The sequence below is a fragment of the Gavialis gangeticus genome, unplaced genomic scaffold, assembly GCF_001723915.1.
Source record: "Gavialis gangeticus isolate Ggan-Ray unplaced genomic scaffold, GavGan_comp1, whole genome shotgun sequence".
Classification (NCBI taxonomy): domain Eukaryota; kingdom Metazoa; phylum Chordata; order Crocodylia; family Gavialidae; genus Gavialis; species Gavialis gangeticus.
In genome coordinates, this window is record NW_017729032.1 from 160,386,582 (window position 1) to 160,398,408 (window position 11,827).

Sequence of the window (11,827 nt, forward strand, 5' to 3'; positions counted from 1 at the left end):
TCCTTCCCCTTCCCCTTCCCCTTCCCCCCCCTCCCCCTTCTGGTTCTGCGCTGCTCGGGCTTTCCTGTCCTGGGCTCTTCTTTATACCGGCGCGGGAGTTCTCTGCCCCTCCCCTCCTGAAACACCTGGATAAGGGAGATTTCTGCCAGGCTCCTTGGGGCTGTGGACCTGGGGCTGCTGAGCCTTTGTTTAACCTGGGTGCTTTGGAGCCTGGTGGCTCCTTCTCTCTCTCACACCTACAACCTAGTCCCTGGTGATCAGATGCTGCTGCAAGAGGAATAGATAGAAAAAGACAGGTGTTAGGACCCTGGGGGTGCCTTCTATGCTGTGGCAGATAAATGAAACTAAACTTGGCAGGAGTGGGAAGCCCAGGGTCCATGCCCAGCAGGGGAGTGGGAGCATGGAGCTCAGGTGGGCAAGCTGTGAATGTGTGTTAGGTTTGTAGGGTGTGACAGAGGGTGAAAGAGTGTGGAGACTCCCCCGCATGCTCCCCCCTATGATGCAAAGCCCTTGCCACTGGCGGCAGCAGTGGCAGCAGGCGGTGGGCCCTCTGCGTGCTTGTGGCCTGCACAGGCATAGCTGCCCAGAAGTGCATGGTTCCAGCCAGTCCTAGGAGCTGCACATGGCAGCAAGGAACAGAGCCAAGCCAGCCCATCTCTATCGCACAGGGCTCCCTGCCACCCACATGTAGCTCTAGGGACTCACACAGCACTGGGGGAAAGCTCTGCATCATGGAGGTGGCTGTCTTCCCCGCTCCTTGCCACCATGTGCAGCTCACAGGACTCTGCCGGGAAGCAGTGCCACTTCCAGCAGAGTCCTGTGAGCTGCACAAGATGGCAGGGAGCGGGGAAGGCAGCCGGCTCTATCAGCCCTGGAGCTGTACATGAGCCCCAAACGAGAGAGGTGGGCCAGCCTGGCTCTGCTCCTCACCACCATGAGCAGCTCCTGGAACTGGCTGGAGTTGTGCACTGCCCAGTGGCTGTGCCTGCGTGGACCACAAGCATTTGGAGGGCCTGCTGCCTGTTGCTGCTGCTGCCACCAGCATTGGGGCTGTGTGCCATAGCGGGAGTGTGTGTGGGGGGTGCCCACACTCCCCTACCCCCTTCACACTCTAGAAACCCCCCACACCCACACCACCCCCAAAACCCTCCCATGTATACACACACTCCTTAATATATCCCACATCCCCCCACACACAGCTACACCCTCAGAAACCCCACACACTCACACACCCCACCATACACACACCTCACTCCCCCAACCACACCCCACACTCTCCCCCACACACAATATACAAGAGTAAGACTTTATTTTTGACCTATTATGCAATCACCTCTATATATAGTATGCAAATACACATAAATTAGGACAAAAATATTTTTTGAAAAAAGATTAAAATATGTTATAGTAGATGTTTGACATTTAGTATATGATTTGTTTGTTTTTTTTCTGGTTCCAAGATGGCAACCCCCACCTTCCCAAAGTAGTATTACTAGGGCAAGAAGAGAGAATTCTGGTAGCAAAGATCAGGGGTCAGAGGCTAAGACTTCCAGTCCCAAGTTGGTGACCAGGGGGTGGGGCACTTGTCAAGGTGCTGGGCTAACATTGCAGCCCTTGACAACTCACCAAAACTCATTAAGCATCCCTCCAGCCAAAATAATTGCCCACCCGTATACTAACATCTATAAGTAAAATGTAAACCTTTAGGACATGTGTAGATGAAACAAGAGGCATGTGTGCATGACACTTTAAAGAGGGCTAAATGCTTTTGCACCACTTTAATGGTGTTGGTGTTTGCATGCCTCAGCAGCATCTTGAGCATTAATTCCAGCTGCTGTAGGAAATTCAGTGGTGTAATGTGCCTTAAAGGACTTGGAGCGCAGCAAACTAAAACTGCTTCAAGGAGTTTTAGTTTACTGCCCCTACAGCTGTGGAGTGAAGCACCGGGCTACATACAGCTCAGGGGCTCTGCAGGCAGCCTGGCAGTAGCCCGGAAAAGCAGCAAGTCTGATCTTTTTGTTTCCCCTCCCTGGAGCCTTCCTGTCTGAGCTGCGTAGGGGCCCAGTGCTTCCCTCCATGGCTGCAGTGGCCCCCAGGACTGCCCAAGCTGGGTGCCTGCAGGTGGGTGCTGCCTGGGGGGGGGGGCACTGCTGCTGCAGAGGGATGCACCAGCCCCCTCCCTGCAGTGCAGGGACTGCTCTGCTGGCAGCTCACCCTCCCCTCCCTGCCAAAGAGGAAGGCAAGTCAGCAGGGTGTGTGCATGACACGGGGGTTTAATCAGCCCTAAATTGAAGTGGAGTTTTTTAAAACCCACTGCTTCAATTTAGGGCCTCTGTTTAATCTACATATGCCCTTAGACCACAGTGTGGTATGACTTTTGAAGGGAGAATGGGTGGGTAAGCACAGGGGTCCCTTCTGTGCATGCAGATAAGGGTGTGATGGGATCTAATGAGTGATCCACACAATCACACCCGCCTCCTGCCATGCTACATGTGCATGAGAGGAGGCATGATTGTGGGACTGTGAATCTGATCCCATCCTACCTTATTGCTGGTGCAGGGGGAACGCAATCCCATCCAGTTTTAATTTGCTGCAGGGTGTGTGAGGCACCCCTGAGTCTAGAAGCTCTGTCAGCTGATTTTAGCTTGGGCTGTCCATAGAACAAGAAGCACCTAAAGCAGCAAATGAAAAATAAAGGATTAAAATGAATGTGTGTTATTTTCCAGGTCACTAATACAAGCTGCAGGTTTGAAATTTCAGATGCAGAAGATCTACCCCTACATAAGGGACTACTATATATAGTTAAAGCAGACTACAACAATAATACATATTCAAGACAATGCAGGTTTATTCCTCAAGGTAATGCACTTGCACTTGTGAAAAGTTTTGAGGTTATCTGCAATATTTTTGTGGCAAGTCTCTCAGAATAGGTTTCTATCCTTTATTTCTATATATTATTACATATGGTTTTGTAAATCTGCTAAACTGATTCAGTTTTGTAATACATTCTAGGCCTTATTCTGCAAGAATCACTATGCCAGTGAACAAGTCAGTGTTTCCAGAGTCAATACCATTTGTCATGATAGTCCCTTACATACAGATCCAAGGGATTTAAGAGTTTATCGATGGGCTTAAGATTAACTACATACAGCCAGATCCAGGGGAGGTGCAGTGATGATGTTGCACCCTCTTTGATTGCTGCTCCACTTGAGCTTTAAAACCAACTGCCTAGGAGAGGCAGCACATTTCTATTCAGGCAGTGCTGAGAGCTTGATAGGCTCTCCCTGATTCCTCTCCATTTCAACTGTTAACAAACCTCTCTCCTTTTTAATAGGCTTGATGTTTCACTGTCCAAACTATCCTTTCTTCTGCAGTTTTGCAGTCTGATTGCCATTCCTTGTAATATCTCTCTTCTGCTTCACAACCCTGAAAACTGTTTTCAGCTCTAGCTAAAAACTTTAACTGGGGTGCGGTGAAACTAGCTCAGGTGTAGAAATGCCTAACAGTGAAATACCGGAGGCACTGTTAAAATGCTCAAGCAGGCTAGAAGTTGTTTTATGAATCTGAATACGAGATGTATTTTTAACTATAATGACAACAGGACTGATAAAATATCCTGTGACAATTTTTGCCGGTTTTGTTGTGGTTTTTTTAACTTAATATATACTCTAACAAATTACAGCACATACCGGCTGTGGCTCAGGCCAGAAGCCACGGGGTGCTAAAGCATGCCTCCCAGCCATTGCCAAAGGGAAGGGAAGAGAGAAGCCCTTCAAGGTTTCCCCACTCCCTGCTCAAGTGGAGGGGGATGTGGCCCAGTATGCTGAGTCTTTGGGCCAGGGCCAGGGCCAGGGCTTTAACCCCCACTCCCTGGCCCACATAGGACTCCAGTCTGTCTGGGTTGGGGAGTGTGCTGTCCCTGCCAGGCTTATCTCCCACTCCCCACTCCAGGCCCAGGCCACCAGGGTGAGAGGTAGAGAGGGGAATTTAAACCCCATCCCTGCCTAAAAGGAACCCCCACTGGGGTCTGTCTGGTGCAGGGGGTGGTGCAGCCCATGCCAGCCTTTACCCCCCCTGCTACTTGCTGAGGGGCTTCCTCCCTTGAGTGGAGATGGGGGGACATGGCCACACCCCAGCGTGGGGCTTGCACACTGAGGTGGGGAGGCAGGGGGTTTAAACTCCCTTCCAGTCCCACATGGGACCCTAGACAGGGTTTGATGGGGGGCAGCCCCTGTCAGGCTTTAGCCCCATAGCTCAAGCAAAGAGTGGGGTGCCTGGCCAGACCCCAGCCTGGGGCTGGCACTCTGAGGTGAGGGGAAGGGAGATTTGAACTCCATGCCGGTCTGCCTGGGGCGTCAGCCTCTGCCATGCTTCTGTGCCCCCCCTTCCCCCTTCCTGCTCAGCACAGGGGAGTCCATGCCAGGGTTTTGCCCTCCCCTTGAGCAGAGAGCAGGGGATGTGGCCAGGCCCTGGCCAGGGGCTCACAAACAGGTTGGGAAGCCCTCCCCAGCTGCATGGAACTACAGCCTGGGTCTCCCTCGGTGGGAGGGGTCAGCCCTTGCCATGCCCCCACACACTTCTTGAATGGGGAGTAAGGGGTACAGCCACTCCCAAGCTGGGGGGTTTGCAGCATTTGCCCAGGAGGGGAAGCCTCTGCCAGGTTTTTGCCCCCCACCCCCACTACTCACTTTAATGGAGGGGGGGAGCATTGCCACACCCCAGCCTGGGGCTCACACACTCAGGTAGGGAGGAAGGGGGCTTTAAGCCCCCTGCCTCCCTGCCTCAGCATACCAGCCCTTGGCCGGGCCATAGCTAAGCCCTCTGTTCTCTGCTCAAGCAAGGGAAAAAATCCTGGCAAGGACTAAAGTCCTCCCCCCCCACCCCCACCCCGATCAGAGAACAAACCACAGCTGGTGTCCAGAACGAGTGAGGGGGCTTTCAACTCTCCTCCCCGTATCCACACAGGACCCCAGCCAGGGTCTGCCTGGCAGGGGTGAATCAGTCCCTGGCTGGCTTTTCCTCTCCTTCCGGCTCAAGCCAGTTGCGATCCAGGCTGGCACAGTAAGGTGGGGATTTTCTTTTCTCTGCCTTAGTATACCAGCCTGGCTTGTGTTTGGCCACACACCCCTCCCCTCTGCTTCAGCAGGGAGCAGGGAAAAAGCTGGGCAGGGGAGGGGGTTTAACTCACCCTCCCTCCCCTGTGCCTCTGCCTGCTGGCCTGGTCAGCATCTGGCCATGCCCCCCCACTTAGCCATCCACTTGAATATGGATCAGAGGAAAAGATTTATGGGCTGCTCTTCCCTGTAAGGCAGGCCTTAGCTGGGATTTAGAGCCAGGTTTCCCACCCGGTGATAGTGCTCTGGCTAGGGAGCAGTGGTGGGGCCACCCCTGCTCTGGTGGAGCACACAGTTCAGCCTAGGGCTGAAAAGCATCATGAGATGCTGAAATAGTGTTAACTTGAACCAGGCAGGGGTCTGGGGCAGAAGTTCCATGAACTGGTTTGACCCAAATCAGTTAAGTCTCATACTACATCCAACCAGGTTTCTCTTAACCCAGTTTCAGCCATTTTGAAAGTGGTTTAAGTGTACTGAACTTCTTTTCTGTTACAAGTTTAAACAAAGTTGTGATCATTTAAACTGATTTATGTGTAACTTCTGTCCCTAGCCCTTCAGCTAACGAGCTCTCAGCTCAACTGTGCACTCCTCTGTGTAGGGCTGACTAGGTTCCACATGCACACTGCTCTCTCTTCCCCTTACTCCAGCCTCAAGCTCGTCTTCCTTTTCCCCTTGCTCCCCACCACCCCCCAGCCTCTGAAGGTTTCTGGGAGTTGCAGTCCAAATTGACACTGGAACAGGTTTCCTAGAAAAAAGGTGGAAGCTCCATCTTTGGAAGTTTTCAAAACCCAGCTAGACAAAGCTCTGGCTGGTATGATCTAGTTGGGGATGGTCCTGCTTTGAGCAGGAAGTTGAACTGGGTGACCTCCTGAGGTCCCTTCCAACCTTAACTTTCTATGATTCTAAGACAGCCAGCACCTCTCTTCAGACTGCTCCTTGGTTCCTCCTTCTGTTACACACATTACATTCATGTTGAACTTATTAGTAAAGCTTCTAGTTTCTCTTTAAGTGGAGAAAAATGTGTGTTGTAAAAAATGTGTGTTATGTGACAAAGCACCACACCATCTGCACCTGCCTTTCAAAATACTTGATCTGCCAATGGGTGCATCTGTCTACAAATGCAATCCTAAAATTGCCTCTTCGACTGCTTGAACAAGTACTCTACACACTAGGGCCTAAGGGCCATTGAGAAAATGGTGGGTAGTATGACCACTTTCTCTTCCCTACTTGATTTGAGAATGGAAGAGCTTGTGATCTGATATCACCCTAAATTGCATGCTGCTGTCAGTATGAGGTTATGTGGGCAATTTGGATGGCCTTTGTGTCCAGGTTCCTAATTTTTATGTGTTGCAGTGTCCAAGTGAAGATGCCTATGAGAGTGAGTTGATCTGGCCCTGTATCCTAAAGCAATAGTCCATTGTTTTGCAATGTGGGGTCTTTTTTACTTATAGGCCTCAGAGGAACTGAAAATTCAAATGACATTTTCAATATAAAAGATATGGTGGCATATTCCAATATAAAAAATTATATTGGCATATTCCAATATAAAAGATATGGTGACAAAAAATGAACACCTGCACACTTAGATAACTGAACTATTCAGCTGGAGTCACAGATGCTATTATAAATTTGTGCAAAGATGTACCTGGTTTGGCCATTAGTTTTCTTGCTCCTCACAAATCCAGTGTAATGTATAAATTGACATGTCAACTTTTCTGCTTTTTTCCAGGCATGAATGGAACATCTGTGGAAAATTTCTCCTGCATAGTTTACAACCATTCCTTCATGAATTGCACTTGGAATGCTGGGAGAAATGCTCCAAAAGATACCCAATATTTTCTTTATCAGCAGTTCTCAAAGTACATAGCGTTCACTGGTTTAAAGAACATTTCCATTCTGATTTGTAAGGGGATGTTCTCGGTGTTTAATTGAACTATTTTGATATTTGCAGGTCAAAAGATGAGATAGAATGTCAGCATTACATAAAAGATGCTCACGGAAGACGTACCGGATGTATGTTTCAACAAGTTGACAAACGTAACCAGGTTTATTTCCTGGTGAATGGGTCCAGTACAGAATCAGAGATTCAGTTGTATGATGAGTATGTCCACCTGTATAAAACCGGTAAGAAAGAAGTTTCTTTCCACTTTTAAACAAAGGAGGGTAGGGAAGAACCATGCTTTGTTGCAGAATTTTGCTCCAGAATATAAACTTTCCCACCTCATCCCGCAGTTTTCTTTGAAACCCGTTTCTAGCTTTTATAATTGAAAAGGTATTCCCAATGTAAACCATGAATAAATGAATGCAGTGATGAGGAGTCTACATAAATGTAGAGACAGTCCAAAATAATACCTGTGACTAGTGGGAATAACTCAATTTATTTGAAATGGAGTATTAACTCTTAGACACAATGATGTAAATATTCTACACTATTTCATCAAAGACTTCGTTAACAGAAATAACTAATGGTCTTTTTCCATCGTCCTGTAGTTCTTGGCCTCCCTAGCTGCAAAAAGCCACAATTACCTAGCTTCTCCTCTTTAAAACTGTGATGCTTATTGTCAATATAAAAGCCAGACATACTAGCCATTTAGGTCATGGGAAAAAATGGAATTTATTAGGAAAATAAATGCCACAAAGGTTATATTGCTAGCTTTAGCTGACCTTTTTGGAAAAATTAAAACTAAAACCATTACAAAAATTCCCCTCTACTGCACTGGGTTGTCACTGAAACTCAGGAGTCTTTTGCAGAAATTTGTTCCACTTAACCACAAAGTACAAGGCTGTATTCTCTGAGGCACCCTTGCAAAGCAACACCATACACTTTCCTCCTGATACTGATGCTTTATGATTCTTTAAGCTATTGACTCTTTAGGACCTGTAATATCAATGCTTTCTTTCAGAAATTGTCCCCCCTCCACTTCATATCACTGTAAAATGTGTTAAAGATCCACCACATTGTACAGTGCAATGGGAAATGCCCTCTGAGTATGACAGATGTCTTCAATATGAAATTGACATACGAAGTAAAGGAAATGAGGTAAGAGTTATTTTTGGGACAGCTTTTGAAATTGGTATATATTCTATGTTTACGCACACAGGCAAGTATAAACACAACATTTACATAACACTTCTATCCACTACTGAGGCAATAAACATAAGAAGTATCATCCTTAATTTTAGATTCAGTCAACTATTCATGTACGATTTCATAGTTATTTCCTCATTTACTAATTCTGTTTCCAAGAGAAGTGGTGCTGGCTCCTATGCTGGGGGTCTTTAAGAGGAGGCTAGATGAACATCTTGCTGGGGTCGTTTGACCCCAGTAGTCTTTCCTGCCATGGCAGGAGGTCGGACTTGATAATCTGCTCAGGTCCCTTCCGACACTACCAACTATGAAACTATGAAACTATGACTGTCTTCCTATGCTTCAATTGTTTATTCCCAGCCTTGGCTAACTGTGCTTCCATGTGGTATTCCACTTCCTATTACACCATTGCTCCCACTAACCCAGAAAGACTGTAACCCTACTGTGGCAGGGCACTGTTTGTGCCTGCCACTTTAAGACCTGGGGCCAAGCAGCCAGCAGGTGCTTAATTGCGGTGGCCATTTTAGAGCTCTGGCTGCCCATATAATCAGGGCATTTTGCTGGTGGCTGGTGGTGACAGCATCATCACCTGGCTGTGAGGCTTCATGAAATACTCTGGAGGTAAGGCAGAAGCTGTAGGGAATGGTCAGGAGGCTCCTGGTCCTGGGCATGACTTAAAACTGCACCCTGCTGGGAGTGGGTGGCCTGGTGGTGCGGGAGCCCCCAGGAAATGTCAGGCCAGTTACCAACACAGTGAAAGGCAGGTCGGGGTGCCTTAACTCCAGCTCCCACAACCAGGTGGGTTACTCCCTTGTAGGGTCTGGCAGGTGGACCCCAGAGAGAGAGTGGGGCCAAAAATTCAGAAACCTGTCTTTAAATTCCCCGACTGGTCAATGCTGGGGCCAAGACCAGAAGGGTTGAAGGGCCAGGGCCCACCACAAGGGACGCCCAGAGCTGACGGCCTGGGGTTCCAACTGGCTTGGAGGTGAGGCTAGGGCCAGTGTAGCCAAAGGTCCTGGGGGGGCCACACCCATAAGGGGGAACAGCTCAGGGAGCTATGCAGCCTAGAATGAAGGTAGAATAGGCTACCTGAATGGAGGGATACAGGTGGGGTTCATATAGTAGGATTCTGGGGCCCAGAGTGGGGCCGGTGATGTTGACAACAGAGGATGCCATCTGTGAGGCATGGACTGTGGTGTGGGGAGCTACAGAGCCACAGATAGGACCCCCTGGCATCGGGGCAAGACAATGGGCAGCCTCCCACTTATTAAGATCATTAATTAATTAACATCAAGGCATGGCAGGAGAGAAGGCAGGTGGTTGGTCCAGAACAGGTGGGCAGGCCACAGGTAGATCAGCCCTGAGCAGGCCCCCTGTTACACCTACACATAAATCCAGGAGCCTGTTCCTAAAGATGTTCCAAAACAAAGAAGGCACTATAAAGTATTTTTTAGTGTGACATGTAAGAAACTCAGCTTGTTCATATGTACTGTTCCTAAGCCTGCAGATCTCTAGACTATTGATTCCTTTTTTTAACCTACCTCCATCATCAACTATCTCTTCCTACAGTGAAGACCCTTAAGATATTTCATAGCAGATGTAACTACACAGGCACAGTTATAGTTATGAGTGTCTGTGTATCTTCTTTATAATGGTCTTTTCACAGACATCTTTTGACATGTAAGACTATTCTAACTTCAAGTATAACCTACCCATTTTTGTTCCACATGAGATAAAACAAGTATAAATGTTTGCTTCAGAGTTGTGGGGCTTAACCAACCTGTTATCCCTTCTGTTCACCTGAGATAATTGCTGAATGCATCCTCAGTTACTGTGACTACCTGGGCACCGAGTGGAGGAGAAAGGTGAAATCAAATTATGACAAGATGTTTATAGACCTGGATTTCGTCATGAAGAAAACAGGGGCTGCCTGTACTAACTTTGATGGGAGGTGCTTAGAGTTGAAGCTGGCCTATGGTATCTCCTTCTCTATTAAATGGCCAAAAAAATCAGCCAAAGCTAGATGTCATATGTCACCTGGTCATAGAAGGAAAGGAGGTTGGTCAGGCAAGACCTACCTACAACAAAGGCATGTTGGCTGTCTCTCAGAAAGTTGCCTTCCATTAGCCTGTTGTTGATGGTTTCTTTGATTTTTTTCCCATAATCTTTCCAGGGGTTGAGGCCCAACTGATTGGGCTGTAGTTCCCTGGATCTTCCTTTCTTGAAGATAGGCACCACATTAGCCCTCTTTTAATCTTCAAGAACCTCTCTTGAGTGCCATGAGTTCTCAAGTATCCTTGCCACTGGTCATGCTATGATGTCAGCCAACTGTTTTAGCACCCCTGGGTGCATTCCATCTGGACCATCTGACTTGTGGATGTCCAGTCTCTCAAGCTGTTCCCTCATAAGATCTATACCAATTATAGATGTTCCCCACCCAGTTTCACACTCATGTAGCTGAGTGGAGAACAAGTTGCCCAGCCTGTTCCCCACCCACTCCACACAAACAGAGCTGAGCGAGCAACAAGCTCCCCATTCTCCTCCCAGCATGCAGGGGCTGGGAACTGTCCTGATCAGGGGCAGGTCCTAGCCCCATGTCCCAATCAGGTGATCAAGGCACAGGATTTGGAAAGAGCTGCAGGAGTGGGGTAGGTCCCAGTCCCCTGACCTGATGTGCCAATGGGGCAGCTAGCAGCAATCTGGCTGCTGGTTTCCCCACCAGCAGATTGGGGCAGGAGGCTGAGACCTCCCCCTCCCCTGAAGCATTTTCCAAGTCCCCTGCCCCTGATCAGAGAGCCAGGTCCAGGAGTTCCCTGCTGCTGGGGCAAAAACACATTGTCCCCGCAGCCTCCTGGAGCCAGGAGACAGCTATCTCCTGGCCCAGTGCTACCTGCCAGCCCCTGGGCTAGCACCTAGGGGGAGCTTAGAACTCCCCACAGTGGCAGTAGGGGTTCATTGCAGGGCCCCAGGAAGTGGGAGCAGCTTGCTGCCATTGGCAGTAAATCTACTCCTGCTTCCCTGCACTTGGAGACACCTGCCTAGGACCATTTACTCATGGGTAGTTAATACATTATTATTTCTGTAGGATTTTAGGTAGCAGCATACAACCCAATTGTTATTAAAAAGCAAATAATCAGTTGTTATTTTAGCTGCTGTTACACAGTTTTCCAAAATTATTCATTGTTGCATAGTTTATTATTAATAGCTTCCATAAATAGATTCTTATTCTACTTTCCAGGATCCTGTTTGTGACTTAAATGTAACCTTTAGAGGTGCACCGCTACATCAGTCCATATCGTATCAGCACTGATAAAATGAAAAATGATGTTATCAGTAACTGGCTTTTTTTTGGGCTGATGTGGCTGATAATGTCACTGATAAATGCTGTGTGCATGCATGCTGTGTGCAGTCAGGAGTGCAGCCTGACAGCTTAGAAAGCAGGCTCTGGCCGGTAAGTCTGTGGAAGAGAAGGTGCATGGGGGAAGGAAGGGACTTGCAGGGGCAACCTGGCACTGTCTCCAGCCCTGAGAGTGTAGCGGGCATGCCTTCCTATGCCTTCCCCAGGGTTGCATGCATCAGTGGGAGCTGCTCCCCACCCCCCACCCCCCGGATGAGCTGTTTGTGG

The 11,827-nt window shown here is 48.5% G+C and overlaps 1 protein-coding gene across 2 annotated transcripts in view; it reads left to right on the forward strand.

The window, feature by feature from the left end:
• The window catches only part of LOC109303380 (granulocyte-macrophage colony-stimulating factor receptor subunit alpha-like), a 43,780-nt gene that overhangs the window by 10,522 nt on the left and 21,431 nt on the right, over window positions 1-11,827 (forward strand). For both annotated transcript variants that reach the window (XM_019525595.1, XM_019525596.1), the window contains exons 4-7: window positions 2,727-2,859; window positions 6,844-6,973; window positions 7,066-7,238; window positions 8,018-8,154. In XM_019525595.1, coding sequence (XP_019381140.1) covers window positions 2,727-2,859; window positions 6,844-6,973; window positions 7,066-7,238; window positions 8,018-8,154 — 573 coding nt within the window. The remainder of the gene's footprint in view (window positions 1-2,726; window positions 2,860-6,843; window positions 6,974-7,065; window positions 7,239-8,017; window positions 8,155-11,827) is intronic.